The sequence below is a fragment of the Trachypithecus francoisi genome, unplaced genomic scaffold, assembly GCF_009764315.1.
Source record: "Trachypithecus francoisi isolate TF-2019V2 unplaced genomic scaffold, Tfra_2.0 Lachesis_group12, whole genome shotgun sequence".
Taxonomy (NCBI): domain Eukaryota; kingdom Metazoa; phylum Chordata; class Mammalia; order Primates; family Cercopithecidae; genus Trachypithecus; species Trachypithecus francoisi.
The window spans coordinates 15,689,153-15,714,217 of NW_022681457.1; the positions used below are offsets into that span (position 1 = coordinate 15,689,153).

General features: G+C 54.0%; 2 protein-coding genes across 9 annotated transcripts in view; both read left to right on the top strand.

The window, feature by feature from the left end:
- The window catches only part of COQ8B (coenzyme Q8B), a 27,653-nt gene extending 23,233 nt beyond the window's left edge, over window positions 1-4,420 (top strand). For all 6 annotated transcript variants that reach the window (XM_033224916.1, XM_033224922.1, XM_033224917.1 and 3 more), the window contains exons 14-15: window positions 2,902-2,988; window positions 3,573-4,420. In XM_033224916.1, the coding sequence (XP_033080807.1) occupies window positions 2,902-2,988; window positions 3,573-3,911 (426 nt within the window). In that variant the 3' untranslated portion in view covers window positions 3,912-4,420. The remainder of the gene's footprint in view (window positions 1-2,901; window positions 2,989-3,572) is intronic.
- The window catches only part of NUMBL (NUMB like endocytic adaptor protein), a 25,252-nt gene continuing 4,421 nt past the window's right edge, over window positions 4,235-25,065 (top strand). Inside the window, exons 1-8 of one of the 3 annotated variants that reach the window (XM_033224923.1) lie at window positions 4,235-4,357; window positions 8,966-9,050; window positions 11,354-11,493; window positions 13,299-13,373; window positions 13,465-13,539; window positions 15,204-15,344; window positions 18,138-18,327; window positions 21,913-22,218. In XM_033224923.1, the coding sequence (XP_033080814.1) occupies window positions 4,265-4,357; window positions 8,966-9,050; window positions 11,354-11,493; window positions 13,299-13,373; window positions 13,465-13,539; window positions 15,204-15,344; window positions 18,138-18,327; window positions 21,913-22,218 (1,105 nt within the window). In that variant the 5' untranslated portion in view covers window positions 4,235-4,264. Of the gene's footprint in view, window positions 4,358-5,255; window positions 5,521-8,965; window positions 9,051-11,353; window positions 11,494-13,298; window positions 13,374-13,464; window positions 13,540-15,203; window positions 15,345-18,137; window positions 18,328-21,912; window positions 22,219-25,065 lie in introns of those variants that run through there. The other 2 variants (XM_033224925.1, XM_033224924.1) reach the window with 2 other exon arrangements.

The window sequence follows — 25,065 nt, forward strand, 5'->3', positions numbered from 1 at the left end:
GAAAGGCCCACAGTGACCATCTTGTCACCTCTCCAGACCCCACGCTGTGCAGGGGCCCTGGTGTCCAGCCCAGGTGTGTGTCCCTGGGGGCAACTCTGTCTACAGGAGGTGCTTCCTCATGTACTTTGCTCGTCTCTCCCACCCACTGGGGTCAGTTTGTCTTGGAGGCTGCAGAGAACACCATTTCATTAATTGTTGAGATTAGACATTTGCCCTGGGTCCTCTAATCATATAGCCATCAATCTAAACGTTTTCTTTTCTTTTCTTTTTTCTTTTTTTTTTTTTTTGAGACAGAATCTTGCTCTGTCGCCCAGGCTGGAGTGCAGTGGCGCAATCTCGGCTCACTGCAAGCTCCGCCTCCTGGGTTCACGCCATTCTCCTGCCTCAGCCTCCGGAGTAGCTGGGACTACAGGTGCCCACCACCACGCCCGGCTAATTTTTTGTATTTTTTAGTAGAGACGGGGTTTCACTGTGTTAGCCAGGATGGTCTCGATTTCCTGACCTTGTGATCCGCCCGCCTCGGCCTCCCAGAGTGCTGGGATTACAGGCTTGAGCCACCACGCCCGGCCTTTTTTTTCTTTTTTTTAATTGAGACAGAGTCTTGCTCTGTCACCCAGGCTGGAGTGCATTGGCGTGATCTTGGCTCACCACAACCTCCACCTCCTGTGTTCAAGCGATTCTCCTGCCTCAGCTTCTCGAGTAGCTGGGATTACAGGCACGTGCCACCACGCCCGGCTAATTTTTGTATTTTTAGTAGAGATGGGTTTTCACCATGTTGCCCAGGCTAGTCTCGAACTCCTGACCTCAGGTGATCCTCCTGCCTTGGCCTCCCACAGTGTTGGGATTACAGGCATGAGCCCCCCTGCCCAGCCAATCTAAATGTTTTCTGACCCCTCTCTGTGCCCAGCTGTATTCTAGGCAAAGCTGGAGACACAGCAGTGACCTGAGCCCAGCCTAGGCCCCTCCTCACAGAACTCATAGTCCAGTGAGGGGACAGTGAGGACCCAACGTGGATAGGGCTGGGATGGGGGAAGCACAGGGGACCGTGAACCCAGAGGAGGAGCCTGACCCAGCCTGGGGAGCCAGGGAGGGCTTCCTGGAGGAGGGATTGTCAGCGTCGAGACCTGAGGGATGAGGGGGGCCAATTGGGAAAAGGCTCGGAGGGTATTCCAGATAGACAACATGTGCCAAGGCCAGGCAGTGATAAGTGATATTCCCATTAGAGCAGTACTTCTCAGACTTGGATGTGCATGTGAAGCCTGGCGATCCTGTGCAGGTGCAGATTCTGGTCTGGAGGCGGGCATAAGATGCTGTGTTCTGACACGCACCCACGTGATGCCAAGGCTACCCGTATGGGGACCACACTTGTAGTAAGGCCCCAGAGCACCCAAAGGAAGCTCCCATTCTGACTGGGAGGGCAGGTGGGGGAGCAGCACAGGAGCCAGTGACGAGGCTGCAGCAAATCACTGTGGATTTTGGAGGCCGCGCTCTGCAGCTCGTACTGTATCCAGGTGCCCTGCAGAGCCGTGGAAAAAGATTTGAGCAGGGAAAGGATGCAGTTAGAATTTGAAAACTCCCTCTGAATAAGAAGTGGTCTCTAAACCTGGGGGCTGGGAGCCCAGGGCAGCTGTGGAGAGGGGCAGAGGGGTGGCTGGGAGATGCCCAGCTGGTAATCCATGGGAGCAGACAGGCTGGAAGTCAGCAATGGAGGTGTCCAGGGATTTGGCCTGGGGACTGGTGGGGCCACCTCTGAGATGGGAACAGGAAGAGGAGGTGATAACCCCTTACACAGAGGCCCGTTGGGGCCCTGTCTGCAGGCCACTGAGGCACAAAGCCGAGGCCCTTCGGGTAGCTGGGACATTTTGCTCCCCACTGACACCCTCCCCTCCTACGCAGGCCTTCAGCCTTTGCCAGTTTATAAAAGCCCCATCACACCGGCTTCTGAGGACCACAGGCCTGACAGATGGCCAGACAGGCTCGGACAGGGGGAGCAGAGAGGGAATGGAATTAATCCCGAACCCCTCTCCTCACAAAAACGGGCAACCCAGTGGTGAGGGGTGTGACCCAGGTTCCAGTCCCTACTCCGGGTCTGCTTCCCCTTCTGTGAAATTGGGACCCACGTGCCCACCTCTTAATAATGGTAGATTATAATATTTTCGGTGCTTCCTGCATGAGACACAGCGCCAGGCATGCCACGGGCATCACCTTCTTTATCCTCCCAACAGCCCCATGAGGAAGGCACTTTTAGCATCCCCACTTCACAGATGAGAAAGTGGAGGCCCAACAGGCCGGCAGGTGGCAGAGCTGGGATGGAGCCCTAGCCAGCTGGCCCCAGCTGGGTGTCTGTCCATGCCCACAACTCCTGCCCTGTGTGTATGAGCTTATGGCTGGAGAGCTGCTCAGCTCCACACACTCATTTGCTAAAGCAAGGTTCACCCAGGGCCTCCTGAGCACCAGACCCTGTGCCCCATGCGACTACACCCAACTGGGATCCTTGCTCTCATAGGGCTTAAAGTCCAGTGCGGGAGACAGAGAGGTGGCCCCTGGCAACTTTGGATGCAGTTCTGGGTCACGCTCACACCCGTCCAGTTGAGTGTTTGGACCCACCAGCAGCCCTGACACTTGTTCCTTGCACTGTTTCACTGTGGCAGTTCCCAGGCAGGCCCCACATTGCCAGCTAGGTGGGCAGGATCCCTGCCCACCTCCACTCCAGGCTCTGGAACAGTCTTTAAGGGAGTCACAGACCGGCAGAGTGGGGAGCAGGAAGCTTCCAGGTGAGGGAGGGCCCAGGCAGATGAGAATGGAGGTGGGTACACGGGAGGCCCAGGCTTCCAGCTCCTCTTCTTCAGAGCCCCCTTGAGCCCCGGCCTTTCTCCCTCTAACTCCCACCCGTCTCCCCAGGTGGTGAAGGCTGCAGCTGACGGAGACAGAGACCGTGTCCTACAGAAGTCCAGGGACCTCAAATTCCTCACAGGCTTTGAAACCAAGGTGGGGAGACACTGCAGGAGAAAGGGACGGGTGTCTATTGGTGGGGTACAGTGGGGGGCTGCTTATCTCCACTGAGGAACTCAAGTGGGGTATGGAACATGTCTATACCTGGGGACTGGGGGCTTTAGGAGGGGCTTGTCTCTACTAGGGAGAATGGAGGCTCTGTGTCTATACCCGGGGAGTGGGGGACTCTAGGATGGATGCTTATTCATGCTGGGGGCTTTGGGGAGGAGTGGGAGGAGTGAGGGGAGGCGGCTGCCTGACTCCTCAGGAACCCTGGGAACATGGGCACTGTGGATCTGTTCAGGAGGGGCGGGGGCCGCTTCTCTATTGTAGAGAGAGTAGAGGGCTACTTGTCTGCTGGAGGCTCTGCGGGGAAGCAAGGGGTGCTTACTCAGGGAATAGGGAGCTGCTTGTCTAGTCCAGGTTCTGGAAGGAGCGGAAGCTGCTCACTCTTGGGGGTGTCCAGGCTTGTGTTGATGGTGGAGACTGGAAGGAGTGGAGGCTACATGTTGCTTCTGGGTTATGCAGAGGGCTCTATGTCCACACTGCTGCCTTTGCTGTCCCCCCCACCCCACCCCCAGGCATTCTCTGACGCCCACGTGGAGGCAGTGATGATCCTGGGGGAGCCCTTCGCCACCGAGGGCCTTTATGACTTTGGGTCGGGGGAAACTGCCCGCCGCATCCAGGACCTCATCCCGGTGCTACTGCGGCACCGGCTGCGCCCCCCACCCGAGGAGACCTATGCTCTGCACCGCAAGCTGGCAGGGGCTTTCCTGGCCTGTGCCCGCCTCCAAGCCCACATCGCCTGCAGGGACCTCTTCCAGGACACCTACCACCGCTACTGGGCCAGTCGCCAGACAGACGCAGCCACTGCCGGCAGCCTCCCTACCAAAGGAGACTCCTGGGCGGATCCCTCATGACAGCCTCCGTGGGGGATTCAGTCCCCAAAGCAGGCCATACCCTGCTGTAGTGCCTCTTAGCCCTTCCCGTCTGCCCTGGGTCAGGGGAGCCCCCTGGGCTTCCCAGTCTTGCCTGGCTCTCCTCCTTGGCCCAGGAGCTGAGGATTCCTGGGGCTGGGGAACTCCCAACTTCATGCCCTAGATCCTGCACCTCCCCACTCCAAAGTGGGCATCCGGGAACTCTAAGCCAGGGAAGCAGTTAACTTATCTGTGCCAACATTTGAGGGAGCCTTGGGCCCCTGCATGCCGTTTTCAGATCCGGACTCATCAGGGGGAGCCCTCACCTCTGCCTCAAGTCTCCCGTGGAAGGCGAGATGATGGTCCTGGAGGCAGTCCTCACCTCTGCCTCCCTCGCTCCTCCAACAGCTGCCTTCTCCCGGGTTCCAGACTCTCAGTGTGTTGGAGAGGTAGGGGTGCGGGGGGAGGGGGGAGCTGAACCTTCAATCGGAATAAAAGCAACCCTCCCCTTCCCCCATCTCTTTTCTCTGCGCTAGGGTTCCGGGGAGAGGGGGAGGAGCTCGCCAGCGGCCTCCAGGTGCAGATGGCCAGCGCCCCCCCACCCCCTTGTCTGAAAGCCCCAGCCCTGCCTGTGCCATCTGTTGCCGGGAACCTCCTTCTCGCCTTCCCCACCCCCCCACGTGCTGACCACCTGCTCTAAGGGCTGTGGCAGCTGAGGCCTCCCCCACACACAGTGCCTCTTGGCTGAAGGCTCCCTCCCCTCGCTCCCGGCAACCTCGCCTTTACTAATGGGCTCTAATGTCACTGCCAGCTGCTTTGCCAAATCCACAGGATTGGCGTAGGGGGCGGCGGGGGCGCCGCAGCGGCCAGAACCACGCCCTGGTCCCAGCCTGGCGCCCCCGTTCCCAAAGCCGAACCGGTCGCGCACCAGGACGCCTTGGTCTGTTCACACCCGGCCTCCCCTTGCTCGCAAAAAGTGCCTCATCACCGCTTCTGCCCGCCTCCGCCGGGCTGGGGAACCATGGGGTTAGCGGGAAGATTTGGGGGTGTGGGGCGGCAAGGCGCCTCCAGAAGCAACTCTTTCGGACGCGGAGCTGGAGGGGATCTGAGGTCAGGGGTCACGGAGGGGAAGGGAGTCCAGGCCAGGATGGACCGGGGGAACGACTCGGCGATGTTCATTGGCATGCTCAGCCCGGGACTGGCCAATGGGCGTGGCGGGGCGGTGGCCGCGCCGGGGAAGGCGGGGTGGTGTCTGCGTGGGGGCGGGGCCTGCAGGCCAAGGGGCGGGGCAGGGCCGGCAAGGCGCCGGGGCAGGGCGGGGCCTTTCTGCATATACGGCAGGCGGCGGGCCAATGGGCGGGGCCGGGGCGGGGAGCCGAGGCCGAGGGACGCTCCCCCGCCCCCGGAACGGAATCCTCTCGGGAGCCGAGCAGGCTCGCGCGCGTGCATCCCGCACCATCCCCCGGCCCCGGGCCCTGGCCCGCGTCAGACCGAGCTGCCGCCGCCGCCACCGCAGCAGCAGCAGCAGCAGCAGTCGGGGAGCCGGGCCCAGCTAGGGCCGCGGGAGGCGGGGGCGCCCGGGCCCTGGATGTCCCGCAGCGCGGCGGCTAGCGTGAGAAGGGCGGGAGAGGGGGGCTCGGGTCGGGGGCGGCGCCGCTGCTGATGTGGCGGAGGGTGGGAGGCGGCCGCGGCGCCCGGATGGAGAGAGGGTGCCAAGGCTGGAGAGGGTGGTCCTGGGTGGGGGTCCAGGAACAGGCCCAATAAGCCAAAGCCCAGGACAGACCCCTGGGCCATCTCTTGCCAAGGCTCTGGAAATAGGGATCCTGGACACAGACCCCCCACAAAATCAAGGACAGGGGTACAGAGATTCTAGGTACAACTCCTAGAACTAGATGGGGATGGAGATGGGGTCGGGGATACAGCCCCCGTATCAAACCAAGGCCTCCAGGAGGTGATTGCAGACACAATCCCTACCTTTCCCTGCCTAAGGGGGTCTCAGCACAACAACTCCCTAGGCACGGTCTCAAGGATGGGGTCACTGGGTACAGCTTTCCCACCACGCCAAGGCGTGGGGGCACCCCAAGCACAGCCTGCCCCCAGGCCTCAGAGGCACCCTGGGCACAGCATCCCCCCAATCCTTGGGCGGTGTCCCAGGCACAGCCCCTTCTCAAAACAAGGTCCCGTGCCTGGGACTCCACCCCACCCCAGCCTGAATAAAATAAGGATAATTTCAGGCAACCCCCAATCCCTCCACCCCCCGGCTTGGTCAAGGGTCCCAGGGCACAGAACCCCTAGGCCACCCCCTTTGTCCCCAGGGCTGCCCAGCTGTCCAAGAGTGGCCCCACCCGCAGACAATGCACCGCCTCCCCCTCCTGGACCGGGCCCCTCAGGCTCCAGCATACAGGCTGGGCTGGGGGCGGCTCCCCAGGGACCGGGTGCAGCCCTGTCTGTCTGCAGCGTCTGCGGTGACGGTGACAGCGGCTTTGTGTGTGGTACCTGGGGGAAGGGGGGAAGCAAGCAATGGGGAGGTGGCTAGGAGTGTGCCCTGTGTTTGTGTGGCTGTGGCTGTGTATGTGTGTGTGTGCACGCGTACGCTGCAGCTGGTGACTGAGGAATCCTGTGTGTGTGCTTGTGCTGGTGTCTATGATTGTGTTTGTGTGTGACCCTAGTATTTGTGTGTATGTGACAGCTGCTTACTATGCAAAATCCTGTACTTTTTAGTCTGACTGTGTTTGGAGGTGTGCATGGTTGTGACTGTGGTTGTCTGTGATTATGTCTTTTGTGACCCTGTGTTTGTATGCCTCGGTAACTATAACTGGGTATGTGACAGTATGTGTTGAGTCTGAGGGTGGGCATGCGTGTGACTGACAGGATGTGGGTGGAGTTGTGACTGTGTGAGTGGAGTTGTCTATGGCTCCATGTGCATGTGTGACCCTCCCAATGACTGACAATGTTTATAGTTGTGTCTCTACCTGATTTTATATACATGAGTGACACACACCTGTCTGTGCAACTCTGCCTGTGTGACTGCCATTGTATCTGAAGTCACATTGTGTCTATGTGCCTGGGGTTGTGTGACAGTATTGTGTATGACAGTGGTTGCGTATGCAGAACCATGTCTGAGTGTGTGACTGGGGTTGTATTAATATCAATGACTGTATCTGGCTGTGTGTGTGATAATGAGTGATTATGTGTATTTCTAGCCTTGTATGTGTGATTTGGGTTATGTATTTGACTAGGTGTCTGAAACCGTGGCTATTTAAACGGATTATTTGTGTGTGACTAAAGCTATGGATGTGTCTCAGTGTTGGTGCCAGGAAATTATGTTTGTAGGGGTGTTTATGTGACTATGGCTTCCATATTACTGTGTATGACCTGCATGTCTGTGACCCTGGGTGACTAGATGTTTGTGTCTATGTCATCATCTGTGAGAGTTTGGGGTCTGTAGTTGTGTGCCTGTTTTTGTCTCTGTGTGTATGTGCTGGACTACCTGTGTTTGAATGTATGATTTGGTGATGAGATTGGCCCCTGACTGTGCACATGGCTCCATCAGGACCTGTGTCTTCTGTGTAAACCCAACTCTAAATGCCACGTCCTGGTCACTGCATTTCTGTGCATACGCTGGACTGTGTACTTGTGAGGTGGGAAACTAAAACTGTGTGCTTTTGTCTCTATGTGTGAGACGTGTATAGGTGGGGCTTATGACTTTGTACACCTGTCCACACGGGGCTGTGATTCTGTGTGGCCACATACTTGTCTGTGTGACTTGTGTGCCTTCATGAAGAAAGGCTATATGTTTCACTGTGTTGGAGTGACATGGTACAGCTGTGTATGGGACACTAGGTGACGGGATTATGACCATGATAGGTGGCTGGGTCATGTGGACATTGATGCTGTGGCCATGCCTACAGGACCACCATGGCTGTGTCTTGAGGGTGGCCATCCTTGGGGATAGTTGTTTGTGGGTGGTTGCGTGCTGTGGCCATCAGTACCTCCATGTATAGAGGTTGTGTATAGAGGACTGTCCCCATGAGTATGGCTGTCACAGTAGACTGTGTGACTGATGCTGTGACCAGATGTGAGCACCTATGACTGGGTATGTGTGATCATGTGACAGTGTGTGACCAAAAACAGTGTGCTGGTGTGACTGGTCTGGTTGAGGCTGCATGTCCACGTGTAGCTGTGCCTGCATGTGGTCTCCGTGGGACCAAATGTGTGCCTGTCCGTGTGCATCTGTGACCAGATGTCAGTGGGCAGCAGTGGAGATACATGTGACAAGTGTGTATAGCTGCGATTGTGTTGTGTGGTGAACTCTGGGTGTGATTCTATCTGGGTGGGCCTGTGACGTCAGTATCTTGGACGGGTGCCTGAGGAAACATAGCTGTCACTGGGTGTGGCCGTGCATGTGCGGCTCTAGTGGGTGTGTCTGGACCCCGTTATTTGTATGTGGCTGAGAATGTGGATGGAAGTGACCAGATTTCAGTGCGTGGTGTGAGCAGGTGTCTGTGGTGGGGACTAAGTGGGCTGGGATGTGCTACATGTATGTGGACAGATGTCTGTAGTAGAGACTGTGTGTCTGAACATGAATATGTGGCCAGATGTTTACGGTGGCAGCTTTCTGGGGTTGTGACTGTTTCTGTGTATCTGCGATCTAAGGTATGTAGCTGTGATTGCATCTCTGTGTAACCAAGTGTGTAGGGCTGTTGCCGGATGCTAGGGACACCTGTAGATACATAGATACATAGAGCTGGCTGCATACGTGTATAGCCCTGGACATGCATCTAGAGGGCAAGGCCACTCTCATAGCATCCCCTTGGGCAGTGAGGCTCTCCTGAGGCCAGCCCATCCCCAACATATGCCCCCAAACATACCTACTTCTTCCTGGGCCCTTGGAACCAGGTGGCTGATCTCCCTGGTAACAGCTGCTAGGACAACTAGGACTGTCATCAGGGAGCCCAAGATGGAGGGGGCTGACTGAAGTCCCAAGTTGGGGTGAGGTATCGGACTGAGCCCCACCCCAGACAAACTTCTCACCTTGTCCTCCCCTACTCGGGCAGGGCGGACCCCGGAGGCCTGAGCGGCACCTGCCCCCAGCCCCGTGTGGGGCCCCGGGGCCCCCAGAAACCTGCAGGACGGAGCCAGGTGAGTGACCAGCCTGGGACACGACAGGGCTGAATGGGTATGTGGTCTTGCCTAGCACGACCAGAGGAGCTGTCCCTGCTGTCACATGGGCTTAATCACATTCATGAGTGGACCCCCTCAGGCATCTTCCTCAGCGACTGCCAGAGTCCCACGCATGCACAGACCCACACCCTGACACCCTTACAGCCTCAAGTGCAGGGCCACACTCAGACACTCAGATCTGTAGACATACAGTTAGACACACACACACAAACACAGATCTCTTTCAGATCACACACACTTGCTAATGCAGTGACACACTCGAACACGTGCTTAAGTAGATGTTCATCACACTAATACACACACAAACATATATACACATACATAGACACACAGACACATCCCCAGACAACACCCAGATTCACAGGTGACCACAGACGCTCGCTGGATATAGACTCTGAGATACATACTCTCAAGAGACACACTGTTGGCTGGGAGCGGTGGCTCAATGCCTGTAATCCCAGCACTTCGGGAGACTGAGGCGGGCAGATCACCTGAGGTTGGGAGTTCGAGACCAGCTGGACCAACATGGAGAAACTCCGTCTCTATTAAAAATACAAGATTATCCAAGGGTGGTGGTGCATGCCTGTAATCCCAGCTACTTGGGAGGCTGAGGCAGGGGAATTGCTTGAACGCAGGAGGCAGAGGTTGCTGTGAGCCGAGATCGCACCATTGCACTCCAGCCTCCATTCGCAACAAGAGCAAAACTCCGTCTCAAAAAAAAAAAAAAAAGACCTACTCTTGCACAATCTGACAACACACACAGACTCACATTTCTACAGATGACAGTCACACTTTCACAGACAGCAGCCGTGGGCCCAGGCTCTCACAGGGAGCTACGGTTGTGCACAAACATGAACAAACACAGTCTCACAAAGAGCACCCAGCACTCTCTCAGGCAACAGTCGCACCCTCACAAATAACCCTCATGAACACACTCTCGCTAAAGACAACCTCATGTTCTCACACACCCTAACGGATGCACCACTGCACACAGATACAACCTCTGTGCAATACCCATGCACCCGCACTCTAAGACCACAGCCACAGCCACAGCCACACAGGCTTGCCACCAACAGCTGCACTCTTGGACACAGACAGCCTCGTGGGTCCCTCAGACGCACTCTCAGAGGCAATATCATCACAGACTCACAGATAATAGCCACACCTTCACACAGAGACATAGCTACATGGATAACAGCCATGGGCACACCCTTTGAAAGACGACAGCCTCATGCTCAAACACAGACACACCCTCCCTCACAGGCAACAGGCACTGAGCCACAAGTTCTCATAGACAACAACGGCACTCTCAGATATAGACAGCAGACACACGCAAGCACTCTCAGACATCAATGCCCTTCAGCAACAACCTTCAGGGACTCAGACTCACAGACAACAACCACACTTTTGGATGCATCCCTCACAGAAGCATTCACAGATACACACTATCATACACCACTCTCAGACATGCGTTCTTCCAAACAGCCTTCAGAAACACACTCACAGACATTACTTGCATGCTCAGATACAGATCCCCTCATAGACAGCTTTCCAGAACATACCATTGCACACTTGCTTATACACACACGTCCCCCTCTGCTGTTGGTGCTCCCAGTCCTGGGACTGTCAGGATGGCTGATCAGTGAAGACTGTCCTAGTGGCTGCCACCTCCACGCCCACTCCACACACCCACAGCGCTGCCTCTGACAGTCGTGGGTGCAAGGCCCCAGAAGCCTTGCCTGGGGACTAGACACGGTTGTCACAGAATGGCTGCGTCTGAAGTTCCAGAGACAAGCCACCATCCCCCACACCCCATGCACCTGACTCCCGCACCTCTGACCCATGCAGTTCCCAACTCCTCTGCCGTCCTCTGATCACCCCACTGCCTGACTCTCATACCCCTAAAACCCCTGACTGTGTGGCCCCTGACCCCTATGCCCTCCAACCCCTATGCCCTCCAACCCCCATGCCCTCCTATGTCTGACTTCCCACCCTTTGGATGCTCATGGCCCTGGGAATGAGGAAGCATCCACCACATGGATAAGAAGCCCTGCAACGCCCTGAAACCTGTGCCCCATGCCCCCACCCCAGACCTCTGGCCCCTTAGCCACGTGGTTCTGAATCCCCAGTGCCCAGTGCTTGCACTGCGCTGGCTTCTGTTGGCTCCTTTCCTCATGCTCCTTGAGCACTGGTCCCTCCCCGTTGAGCTCCATACCTTCTGACCCCTGCCCTTGATCCACATCACTGTCCTGTGTCACCAGACGGGGCGGGCACCATGAACAAGTTACGGCAGAGCCTGCGGCGAAGGAAGCCAGCCTACGTGCCTGAGGCGTCGCGCCCACACCAGTGGCAGGCGGACGAGGACGCGGTGCGGAAGGGCACGTGCAGCTTCCCGGTCAGGGTGAGTGGGCGGGGCGCGGCGGGGGCGAGGACGGGGGTGCTGTGCTGTGCGCATGCACGGCCTGACTGGGACACGAGCTCAAGTCATTTGAAGTTGGTATTAAAAATCATGAGGCCGGCTGGGCGCGGTGGCTCATGCCTGTAATCCCAGCACTTTGGGAGGCTGAGGCAGGTAGATCACCTGAGGTGAGGAGTTCGAGACCAGCCTGACCAATATGGTGAAACCCCTTTTCTACTAAGAATATAAAACTTAGCTGGGCATGGTGCCATCTTGCCGTCTCTAACAAAAATTAGCCGGGCATGGTGCAGGGCGCCTGTAGCTACTGGGGAGGCTGAGACAGGAGAATTGCTTAAACCCGGGAGGCGGAGGTTGCAGTGAGCCGAGATAGCACTAGTGCACTCCAGCCTGGACGACAGAGCAGAAGGCCGGGCGCGGTGGCTCAAGCCTGTAATCCCAGCACTTTGGGAGGCCGAGACGGGCGGATCACGAGGTCAGGAGATCCAGACCATCCCGGCTAACACGGTGAAACTCCGTCTCTACTAAAAAATACAAAAAACTAGCTGGGTGAGGTGGTGGGCGCCTGTAGTCCCAGCTACACGGGAGGCTGAGGCAGGAGAATGGCATAAGCCTGGGAGGCGGAGCTTGCAGTGAGCTGAGATCCAGCCACTGCACTCCAGCCTGGGCGACAGAGCCAGACTCCGTCTCGGAAAAAAAAAAAAAAGGCGTGAAGCGTGGTGGCGGCTCACACCTGTAATTCCAGCACACGGGGAGGCTGTGGTGGGAGGATTCAAGACCAGCCTAGGCAAACACAGAGAGACCCTGTCTCTACAAAAAGTAGGCACAGTGGCACGCACCAGTAGTCCCAGCTATTCGCAAGGCTGAGGTGGGAGGCTCACTTGAGTCCAGGAAGGTCGAGGCTACAGTGAGCCTTAATTGTGCCCTTGCACTCTAGCCAAGGCAACAGAGTGATACCCAATCTTGAAAACAACCAACCAACCAAAACACGTTTTCTTGTACCAGCAAACTATCACCTGGAAACCATCATGTCATGTGTAGCATTTGCAAAGCACTCTACCATTAAGGGCGTTCTGGTTTAGCCATACCCTATACCTTTACATTCCTATGAGGGGGAGAGCAGGAATCATGGCATGGACTATGGAGCTCAGCCCCTTCCTGGCTGAGTGATGACTGACCATGGTCACAGCCCCTCTACTACCTTATGTTCCCTTCCCCCGGAAACGGACTCTGAGTGTGAGGGCTTCATTTGGGAGGTGCAGGAAATGGTGTTGGGAGTGAGGAAAGTAAGGCAGTCAGTAAAGGGTGTGTTATTAAAACTGCAGCTGTGTGCAACTGAGCTTTCCCCTGGGAAACTCGAGGCAACGGTCATCCCACTTGCAGGTGAGGGAGCTGGGGCTCAGGTACCCTAACTCCCATCAATCATTGCGGGGAATGGCTCGGGCTCTTTTTAGCTGCTTTAGGGTGGGCAGAGCAGCTTTGCCTGGCCTGGGGCCAGTCCTCACGCACAGAGATGCAAATAGTGGCTCTCCGGAGGACCGTGGTGCCAGGTTAGGGCCCAGGGATATAGCTAGACTTGAATCACTACCACATGCTGTGCTTCAGTTTCCCCATCTGCATGTCTAGACTAGGAATGGGGTCTCCACCTTGTAGAGTTGAGATGCAGAATAAGTGATTGCATACACGTCATGTGCTTAGAATATTGTCTGCTGCATGGCAGATGCTCAGTGGACACTGAGAATGAGTGATTACTGTGCTGTTTCATATCCTTCCATTCCCTCCAACCCAAGTACCTGGGCCACGTGGAGGTGGAGGAGTCCCGGGGAATGCACGTGTGTGAAGACGCGGTGAAGAAGCTGAAGGCGGTGAGTGAGGGGGCTGGCACAAGGGAGGGGGCGAGGTCAGACAGGGAGAGGCACCCTGACCCGGCTCCTTTGTCCCCTTGCCTCCCCCCAGATGGGCCGAAAGTCCGTGAAGTCTGTCCTGTGGGTGTCAGCCGATGGGCTCCGAGTGGTGGATGACAAAACCAAGGTAGGAGGCCTGTGGAGGTGGATGCCAGGGGGCCTGTCTGCTCACCCTGCTGGAATCAGGGCGGAGGACGCCTTCCCACCTCCTCTGCACATCCCTCCCTCAGGGACCTTCTAGACGATGCTGCGTGCTCCCTCAGTCATCATAACTCAGGAATAAATGCTGTGATTATTTGGGAACTGGCATAGGCTGTGGGTGAGAGAGACTGGAGCAGCTGCCTCAGCTCGGATCCCAGCTTAGGGCCCCTGGGCATGAGATTTAACCTCTCTGGGTCTCAGTTGTGGGGATTATAGGCCGGGAGCAGTGGCTCATGCCTGTAATCCCAGTACTTTGGGAGGCCAAGGAGGGAGGATCACCTGAGGTCAGGAGTTTAAGACCAGCCTGGCAATATGGTGAAACCTCATCTCTACTAAAAATACAAAAATTAGCCAGATGTGGTGGTGCAGCCTGTAATCCCAGCCACTTGGAAGGCTGAGGCAGGAGAATCGCTTGAACCTGAGAGGTGGAGGTTGCAGTGAGCTGAGATCATGCCATTTTACTCCAGCCTGGGCAACAACAGTGAAACTCCATCTCAAAAAAAGGGGGGAGAGGGGTGGGATTATCATAGACCCTACCATTAAGTGAGAAAGCATATGCAAGTTATTTGAAATGGTGCCTGGCTGGGAGGGCCCCTTGAAGCCAGGAGTTCAAGATCAGCCTGTGAAAAGGAATAAGGTTCTATCTATACAAAATAATTTTTAAAAAATTTTTTAATGTGGGCTGGGCATAGTGGCTCATACCTATAATCCCAGCACTTTGGGAGGCCGAGGCGGGTGGATCACCTGAGGTCAGGAGTTCGAGACTAGCCTGACCAAGATGGTGAAACCCCACCTCTACTAAAAATACAAAAATTAGCCAGTTATGGTGATGCGTGCCTGTAATCCCAGCTACTTGGGAGGCTGAGACAGGAGAATCGCTTGAACCCAGAAGGCAGAGGTTTCAGTAAGCCAAGATCACACCACTGCACTCTAGCCTGGGTGACAGAGCAAGACTTCTTCTGGGAAAAAAAATTATTTAAATAGGGTCTGGTACATCGTACATAACTGCTCAGATCAATGAATGTTAGCCGTTAAGTGTTTGTTGTCACTCTGCCCAGCCAGAAGGAAGCACTATGAGGCCACGATCTAGGTATCTGTTTGCTCACCTTGAATCCCCTGCCCCCAGCCCAGAGACTGCCCTAGGAGGTGCCCAGGACATGCTGAGAGTTGGGTTAATGACAGAACAAGACCACCACCTTTGCAAAGCAGTTCCCTCAGCCCAAAATACTGTTCCTTGACTTTTTTTCCTAGTTAATACCTGCTTCAGGAAGCCCTGTCTGACTAACCCCAAGCTGGCTTCTGCCATGCTGGCCCTGACCCCTCTGCCTGTGCCTCCCCGGTCCTGGACCTGACCCCTCTGCCTGGGCCTCCTTCATCACATCCTGGCTGTACTCTGGGCTGCCCATCTCGTGATAGGTCTGATCTTCCCTCTGATCTGGGAGCCCTCTGCAGGCAGGGCACAGGGTGTCTCAGTGACTGCTGGGTCCCTACCCTGTTCAGGACGGGATTTCAGCAGACACGGAGAGAATGTTGAGTGAATACTTGAAAGACAGTTCACACTCTTCTCCTGGCCTCCCCGGCCCCTCCTAGGATCTTCTGGTCGACCAGACCATCGAAAAGGTCTCCTTTTGTGCTCCTGACCGCAACCTGGACAAGGCTTTCTCCTATATCTGCCGTGATGGGACCACCCGCCGCTGGATCTGCCACTGTTTTCTGGCACTCAAGGACTCCGTGAGTATTGCCACAGCTGACCGACTCATCCCTCCCATGCCCTGGCATCTCAGCCCCACCCTGACAAGCTTCCTACATTCAGGCACGTCACTCACCTCTGTGTGCCCAGTTTCCTCATCTGGAGAAGAGGGCATACTCAGTTCCCAATTCAGAGTATTCACGTGAGGGCCGGGTGCAGTGGCTCATGCCTGTAATCCCAGGACTTTGGGATGCTGGGGCGGGTGGATTGCCTGAGCTCAGGCATTCAAGACCACCCTGGACAACATGGTAAAACCCCATCTCCACTGAAATACAAAAAGTTAGCCAGGTGTGGTGGTGCACACCTGTAGTCCTAGCTACTCAGGAGGCTGAGGCAGGAGAATCACTTGAGCCCAGGAGGTGGCGGTTGCAGTGAGCCAGAATTGCACCACTGCACTCCAGCTTGGGTGACAGAGTAAGACTCCATCTCAAAACAAACAAAAAAAAATGGAGTATTGGTTGGGCGCGGTGGCTCACACCCGGCAATATTTTTAATTTAATTAATTAATTTAATGAGACAAGGTCTCTCTCTGTCACCCAGGCTGGCGTGCACTGGTGCAATCTCACCTCACTGCAACCTGGGTTCAAGCGATTCTCCCACCTCAGCTTCCTGAGTAGCTGGGACTACAGGCACATGCCACCATGCCCGGCTAATTTTCTGTATTTTTTGTAGAAATGGGGTTTCACCATGTTGCCCAGGCTTGTCTGGAACTCCTGGACTTAAGTGATCCACTCACCTTGGCCTCCCAAAGTGCTCGGATTACAGGCGTGAGCCGCTTGGATCAGTAGTTCATTCCTTTTTTTTTTTTTTTGAGACAGAGCGAGACTGGAGTACAGTGGCACGATCTTGGCTCACTGAAACCTCCACCTCCCAGGTTCAAGCAATTCTCTTGCCTCAGCCTCCATAGTAGCTGGGATTACAGGTGCGTGCCACCACGCCCGGCTAATTTTTGTATTTTTAGTAGAGACGGGGTTCCACCATGTTGGCCAGTCTGGTCTCAAACTCCTGGCCTCAAGTGATTCGCCTGCCTCAGCCTCCTGAAGTGCTGGGATTACAGCTGTGAGCCCCTGTGCTTGGACCATCCGATACTTTCTGTATGTCAAATTTGTAGGCATCGGACTACTTCCCGCTCCATATTTCAGCATGCACACCATTAAGTAGAATTTGTATTTGTTTCCAGATTTTTTTTTTCTTCAAAGCGAAAGATATAATTGTCTTAGTTCAGGCTGCTGTAACCAAATAGTGTAGACTCTGTGGCTTAAATGACAAACATTTGTTTCTTGCACTTCTAGAGGCCTGAGGTCAGGGTGTCAAATGGCTCATTTCTTGGTGAGGACTTTTCCTGGTTTGCAGATGGATGTCTGCTTTCTGTATCTTCACCTGGCAAGGTGGAAGGGAGATCTCATGTCTTTTTCTCCTTTTTTTTTTTTTGAGACGGAGTCTTGCTCTGTCGCCCAGGCTGGAGCGCAGTGGCTGGATCTCAGCTCACTGCAAGCTCCGCCTCCCGGGTTCACACCATTCTCCTGCTTCAGCCTCCTGAGTAGCTGGGACTACAGGCGCCTGCCACCTCGCCCGGCTAGTTTTTTGTATTTTTTAGTAGAGACGGGGTTTCACGGTGTTAGCCAGGGTGGTCTCGATCTCCTGACCTCGTAATGCGCCCGTCTTGGCCTCCCAAAGTGCTGGGATTACAGGCTTGAGCCACCGCGCCCGGCCTCTTTTTCTCCTTTTTAAGGGCATTAATCCTGGCCGGGCACAGTGGCTTACGCCTGTAATCTCAACACTTTGGGAGGCGCAGGTGGACAGATCACTTGAGGTCAGGAGTTTGAGTCCAGCCTCGCCAACATCATAAAATCCCATCTCTACTAAAAATACAAAACTTAGCCGGGCGTGGTGGTGCATGCTTATAATCCCAGCTACTGGGAGGCTGAGGCAGGGGAATCACTTGAAGCCGGGAGGTGGAGGTTGCAGTGAGCTGAGGTTGTGCCGCTGCACTCCAGCATGAGCGTCAGAGTAAGACCCTGTCCCAGAAAAAAAATAAATAAATAAGGGCATTAATTCCATCATGAGGATCCCACCTCATGATCTAACATAACTCTCACTGTCTCCCAAAGGCCTACCCCCAAATACCAGCACATTGTGAATGAGGGCTTCAGTGTTTGAATTGGGAGAGACACACACATTTAGTCCATAGCAATGCACAAGCCTTCAGTGTATAGTCAACGAATTTTGACAACTGCATATACCCACGTAACCAAACCCCATCAATATCTAGAACATTGCCACCACCCAATCATCCCTTCATACCCTTTCCAGTCATTCCCCACCCCGTAGGAAACTACCACTATTCTGACTTTCTTTTTTTGAGACAGAATCTCGCTCTGTCACCCAAGCTGGAGTGCAGTGGTGCGATCATAGCTCCCTGCAGCCTTGACCTCCTGGGCTCAAGGGAACCTCCTGCCTCAGCCTCCCAAAGTGCTAGCATTACAGGCGAGAGCCACTACTCCTGGCCTGTTCTGACTTTTTTCACCATAGATTAGTTTTGCCTCTGGAATTTCCGGTAAGTGGAGCCACACAACAGGCTCATTGGTTTCTGGCTTCTCTCACTTGGAGCTATCATTTCCAGCCCTTCCTCGTGATGCAGATGAGCACTGAGGCCCAGAGAAGTGCAGGGACTCATCCAGCGCGATCCAGTACCTAGCGGCTGTAACCCAGTGCCCCTGGCCCCTGTCCGCACTGCCCAGCACCTCTAACCCCCGCCTATCCTCTCCCCACAGGGCGAGAGGCTGAGCCACGCTGTGGGCTGTGCTTTTGCCGCCTGCCTGGAGCGAAAACAGCGACGGGAGAAGGAATGCGGGGTCACGGCCGCCTTCGATGCCAGCCGCACCAGCTTCGCCCGCGAGGGTTCCTTCCGCCTCTCTGGGGGTGGGCGGCCTGCTGAGCGAGAGGCCCCGGACAAGAAGAAAGGTGGGTGTTGCCCCGAGCACCAGCAGGGCACAGAGTGGGCACAGGGTACCCAAGGTCAGGGGACGGGGGGCTTCAGAGGTACAGGGACTCAACAGTTTACAAAGCAGGGGATGCTTCAGGCCAGGCGCCATGGCTTACGCCTGTAATCCCAGCCCTTTGAGAGGCGAAGGTGGGCAGATTACTTGAGGTCAGAAGTTCGAGACCAGCCTGGGCAACGTGGTGAAACCTCGTCTCTACTAAAAATACAAAAATTAACCGGGCATGGTGGCCTACACCTGTAATCCCAACTACTTGGGAGGCTGATGCAGGAGGATTGCTGGAACCCTGGAGGCGGAGGTTGCAGTGAACCAAGATCACGCCACTGCACTCCGGTCTGGGCAATAGAGTAAGACTCTGTCTCAAAAAATAAATAAATAAACAAACAAAGCAACTTCCATGGAAAGAGTTCTTTGGGCAGTATTCTAAGGGTACACTAAGTGGTTTACTATCCACCAATTCAGGGATTTTCAAGGCTTTTCTCTTTTTTTGTTTGTGTTTTTTTTTTTGAGACAGAGTCTCGCTCTGTCACCCAGGCTGGAGTGCAAGGGTGCGATCTCAGCTCACTGCAATCTCCGCCTCCCGGGTTCAAGCAATTCTCCTACCTCAGCCTCCCGAGTAGCTAGGATTACAGGCATGGCTAATTTTTGTATTTTTATTAGAGACAGGGTTTCCCCATGTTGGCCAGGCTGGTCTCGAACTCCTGACCTCAGGTGATCCACCTGCCTCGGCCTCCCAAAGTACTGGGATTACAGGCGTGAGCCACCATACCTGGCCTTCTCAGGACTTTTCAACCTGTGTATCAAGACCTGTGAAGCCAATTTGCTGTACTGTAGCCGGCTGAGTTGAGGTCTAATTCTGTTGCCCAGGCTGGAGTGCAGTGGCGTGATCACAGCTCCCTGCAGTGTCAAACTGCTGGGCTCCAGTAATTCTCCTGCCTCCGCCTCCAGGTAGCTGGGAATATGGGCACGCACCACAGCATCTGGCTAGTTTTATTTTTAGTTTTTGTAGAACTAGGATCTTGCTGTGTTTCCCAGGCTGGTCTCAAACTCCTAGCCTTAAACGATCCTCCCACCTCAGCCTCCCAAAGCACTGGTGTTATAGGTGTGGACAACTGGGCCCAGCCCATGTGGCTGGCATTTTAAAAAATGAAATCAACCTGGGCAACATAGGGAAACCCTGTCTCTACAAATAATTAAAAAATTAGCCAGGCATGGTGGTGCAGCCTGTGGTCTCAGCTACTCAGGAGGCTGAGGCAGGAGGATCACCTGGGCCCAGGAGGGAGAGGCTGCAGACAGCTGCGATTATGCCACCACACTCAAACCTGGGTGACAGACAGAGTGAGACCCTGTCTCAAAAAAAAAAAAAATGAATTTAAAAACAATGAAATAGAGAATCATAGAAAATATCAGAGTATATTGAATGACATAAGGGTTAAATATAATTTAATGATACTTTTATTTGAGTGAGAGAGTGTGTGTGTGTGTGTGTGTGTGTGTATGTGCATGTAAGAGGCTACCATATAAAAGATATCTCTTACTCTGGATTGCCATCAAGAAAGTTTGAAACATACTTGGTAAAACTAACTTTCTAGGTAAATGGTTACTTTCTAAGTTCTAAAACTGTGTGTGTGTGTGTGTTTAAATTATAATTGTATGTATGTCCTGAGTCACCATATAATTTAATTAATTAATTTATTTTTTACTGTGAATTCTAGTTTACGTTTTTTGGGAAAACACTACTTAGAATTTACAAAGAATTTACCATTGGAAACTGATCCTGATTAAGGGAGACTAATGAGATTTAACAGGTATTAATAGATGCAAGATGTGATCCTGAATTGGATCCCAGATTGTAAGGGGAAAAAAAAGAACATCTTTTTTTTGAGACAGAGTCTGTCTCTGGCACCCAGGCTGGAGTGCAGTGTCGCCATCTCAGCTCACTGCAACCTCCGCCTCCTGGTTTCAAGCAATTCGTATGCCTCAGCCTCCTGAGTAGCTGGGATTACAGGTGCCCACCACCACACCCAGCTAAGCTTGCTTGTTTTTTTTTTCTTTTTTGGAGACAGAGTCTCGCTCTGTTGCCCAGGCTGGAGTGCAATGGTGCGATCTCGGCTCACTGCAACCTTTGCCTCCCGGATTCAAGCAATTCTCCTGCCTCAGCCTCTGGAGTAGCTGTAATCCCAGGCACGTGCCACTACACCCAACTAATCTTTTTTTGTATTTTTAGTAGAGATGGTATTTCACCATGTTGGCAAGGCTGGTCTTGAACTCCTGGCCTCAAGTGATTCTCCCACCTCGGCCTCTCAAAATGCTGGGATTATAGGCATGAGCCACTGTGTCCAGGCAGGCTTTTGTTGGATTCCAAAACATTTAACATTCACCACCTAAACTGACCCTCTCGGAGGCTTGGGAAGTAGCATGAGATACTTATCCCAGGTTTCTGGTTGGCAAACTGGAGCCCAGAGAGGGGAGGGGACTTCCTGAGGTCACACAGTGAGTGGGGGCAGAGGTGGTTTCCTGGTTCCAACCTGTCCTGGGCTGTTTCCACTGCCCTGGGCCAGACCTGCATGGGTGCCCCATTGTGTCACGATGGGAGAAGCAGCACTGGACGACATCCTTCTGGGAGGGGCTCTCTGGGCCTGAGTTTAAGCTCCATGGTATTCAAGCCACAGCTCGGGGAGGCCCTGGTAGGAGGGTAGGTGTGTGTTCGTAGTTTGGCAGGGGTGAGGGGAGCCCTGCCCTTGAAGAGCCTGCCTCTCCTGCTGAGTCCGGAGGTCAGGCTTCCTCCCAGAGGACAGAGAACAGTCTCAGAGTGGAGGGAGCCAGGCTGAGAGACCAGAACAATCTGGAAAGCTTCTCAGAGGATGAAGCATCTAAGCCATGTCTAGAATGACTGGAGGAAGGGAGGAGCTCCTTGAGGTGGGAAGAAGGCTGGGAGGTGGGAGACAGAGGGGAACAGACAGTGACAGAGAAAGACATGATACGGAGAGACAGGCCAGAGGGAGACAGGGCGGGCAGTCATTTGGAGCATGGGCTCCAGAGTCAGCCTGTCCTTTCCTAGCAGTGTCATTTGGGCATATCACACTGGGCGTTTGCTGGGTCTCAGTTTCCACATCTGTAAAATGAGGATCGTATCAACCCCATGCGTAGTCGTGTGGATTGAATGAGTTAATACTTGCAAAGCATCTGGAACAATGCCTGATACGTTATTCCGGCACCAAATAAATGTTTGTTAAATGATCGGAAAGGGAGATAGAGGGTCTTCGAGGGAAGAATGGTGAGAGCAGCAGGGCAAGACAGAAAGGGGCAGGAAGCTGGAGAGACACAGAGGGTGAGCCTGGGGGACGGTTTTCCAAGGGCCACCTGGGGAAGGGGATCTTGACTTGGGTGGGAGTGAGGGATATCTCAAGGCTTTGACTAGCTCGTCTTAAGGGCAGGACTCACTGACAAGGAAGGCAGCCTTGGAGAATGACCCAGAGAACCAGGTGGGAGAGGCCTTGAATGCCATGGTGAGATATCTAACCATCCATCTCCCCCATGTCTCCAGCAGAGGCAGCAGCTGCCCCCACTGTGGCTCCTGGCCCTGCCCAGCCTGGGCACGTGTCCCCAACACCAGCCACCACATCCCCTGGTGAGAAGGGTGAGGCAGGCACCCCCGTGGCTGCAGGCACCACTGCGGCCGCCATCCCCCGGCGCCATGCACCCCTGGAGCAGTTGGTTCGCCAGGGCTCCTTCCGTGGGTTCCCAGCACTCAGCCAGAAGAACTCACCTTTCAAACGGCAGCTGAGCCTACGGCTGAATGAGCTGCCATCCACGCTGCAGCGCCGCACTGACTTCCAGGTGAAGGGCACAGGTGAGCCCTGGGCCCAGTGGGAAAGGGCACTGGAATCAATTGGCACTATCTGATGTGGGCAAGGGATAGAGGCGAGATGGTTCACACTGTGATTGATTTGCACTGTCTGCCATGGGCAAAGGAGAGAGAGGTGGAACATGTCATGATCGATTAGCAGTGGGCAAGGGAGAGGAAAGAGCACAAATCAGGATTGATAAACCGTGTCTGCTCTGAGTAAGGGATAGCAGAAAGGCATCACAAGTTATGATCAATTAGCAATGTCTGGTGTGGTTAAGGAAAAGGAGAAAGATGACGCACGTCATGATTAGTTAGCAAAGTCCGCTATGGACAAAGAAGTCGGGTATGGATAAGGAAGTTTGCCATGGGCCAGGGAAAGAAGAGAAGCAACACTGTTGGCCTGTTTTTGCTCAGAAGTGGACTGAAGCACTGTAAGTTAATGCGTGCTCTCTCCCTCCAAGCATTTGCCTATGAAATCTGGCTAGGTGAAGGATACAGGTATTCCTCAGACTCTAAGGAAGGGAGGATTGCGATGGATTAGCAATGTCTGCCTAGGGCAGACAGCATCAAGGGATGGCAAAAAAGGCATCACAAATCATGATCAATTAGCAATGTCTGCTGTGGTTAAGGAAAACAAGAAAGATGGTGCACATCATTATTGGTTAGCAATCATGATCTCCTTACAGTGTGTGTCATGGGCAAGGGAGAAGAGAGAGTAGCAAGAGTGTTATGTTTTTACCCAAAGGGGAGACTCCCAGAATTTGGTCAGTAGAAACATGACATGCAGGACACCAGTGAGCTCAGAGATCCTAGGGGTCAGGGGACATAGTGATGGATCAGGGATATTTGTTGTGGGCACAGAGTTGAGCAGAGGCAGTACCCATCACAAAAAGGAGCAGCACATCATAATTGATTGGCATTGTCTGCCATGGCTGGTGGTAGGAGAGAGGAGATATAAAGGTCCTGTTTTACTTGAAGGGAAGATGGAGTTACAAGGATCTGTTTCTTCTAGCACTTGGCCAGGGGAGCCATGAAGTCTGGACAGGTGATGGGTACAGTGAGCAAAGAGCTCCGTGGAGGAAAAAATTGTATTTGATTACTAATGTCTGCCGTGGGCCAGGGAAAGGAGACAGGTGGTATACGTCATGATCTAAAAGCGATGTCTAGCCAGGTGCAATGGCTCATGCTTGTAGTCCCAGCACTTTGGGAGGCCAAAGCAGGCAGATCACTTGAGGCCAAGAGGGGTTCAGGGATCCCTTGAAGCAGATCACTTGGCTAAACCCTGTCTCTACAAAAAAATACAAAAACTAGTCTAGTGTGGTGGTGCATGCCTGTAGTCTCAGCTACTCAGGAGGCTGAGAAAGGAGAATTGCTTGAGCCCAGCAGATTGAGGCTGCAGTGAGCTCAGATTGTACCACTTCACTCCAGCCTGGGCAACAGAGTGAGATCCTGTCTCAAAAAAAAAAAAAAAATTAAGAACAATGTCTGCCATGAGAAAGGAAGAAGATAGAAGTGGCATGCTACTGAGTTTTGCCTGAGGGAGGCAGGCAGAAGGGCTGTCTTCCCCACCAGCAGCCAGTGAAGCCATGTGGTCTGGCCCACTCTCTTGTTCCTGGATGCCAAATCGGCATCGCCTACCCATTATGGCCTTGGGGATTGGTGTGGGAGGGTGTTGAGCTGTATCCAGGAGGCTGGGCTGCTCTAAAAGGTAACCGGTGAGCAGGTGCCCACCCTTGTTGAGAGTGACGCATACTCACTCCATGCCTGCAGCACTCCTGGGCCATCACACACCCTCACATTTGCTGTCCTTATGCAGCCTGACATCAGGCACACTCCCCAGGCTGTCACACACGCTCCTGAGAGGTGGCAGGAGCTCCAGGCTTTATTTAGAAGCCTCACACTCCTGTGGCCAGCTGCACGCTCACTTGGATGTGACTTGCCACACAGAAATTTCACATACATAGACATCGTACCCTCACACACATGTCACACATGCTCAGAAGTCACAAACTCAGAGTCAGGTATACTCTCAAGTCACACACACTCCAAAATCACAGAGTCAGAAGTCACACATGGCCAGACGTGGTGACTCACACCTGTAATCCCAACACTTTGGGAGGCCAAGGAGAGAGGATCACTTGAGCTCAGGAGTTTGAGACCAGCCTGGGCAGCACAGCAAGGTCTCATCTCTACAAAAAAATTTTAAAAATTAACCTTTATTGTTAAGCAGGTGCAGTGGCATGCACCTGTAGTCACAGCTACTCAGGAAGATTGCTTGAGCCTGGGAGGCAGAGGTTGCAGTGAGCCAAGATTGTGCCACTACACTCCAGCCTAGGCAACAGAATGAGATCCTGTGTCAAAAATAAATAAATATTTTAAAAAAAGAAACACACTCAGATTTACACACCTTCACAGATCACACACCCAGATTTATGCAAACTCCAAAGCCACATGTGCAGATTCATGCACACCTGCAAACACACTCGTACATCACACGGCAGATGCACTCACACCTGGGAGTCATGCATCAGGACGCCACACACCTGGACTCCAGTCACACTCAGATGCCACAACCTCAGAAGCTGCATGCCTGTATGGATGAACATACACAATCATTGTTGACATTGGCTGTCCCACCTGGGCGCCCCCACAGCACACCTGCAGACTCCTACGGCCAGTTCTGATGTTCACTGGAGCATCTACATGGCCCCTTGGAGACAGCCATTGGCTAAAACGTCACAGACATGTGTCACACACCACACATGGCAGTCCTTAATTGTTTATTTGGATGGTACCTTTGCTCATCCCAAGCGCTCGCGGGGCCGCCATGCCTGCTCAGTGTCTCCTGCC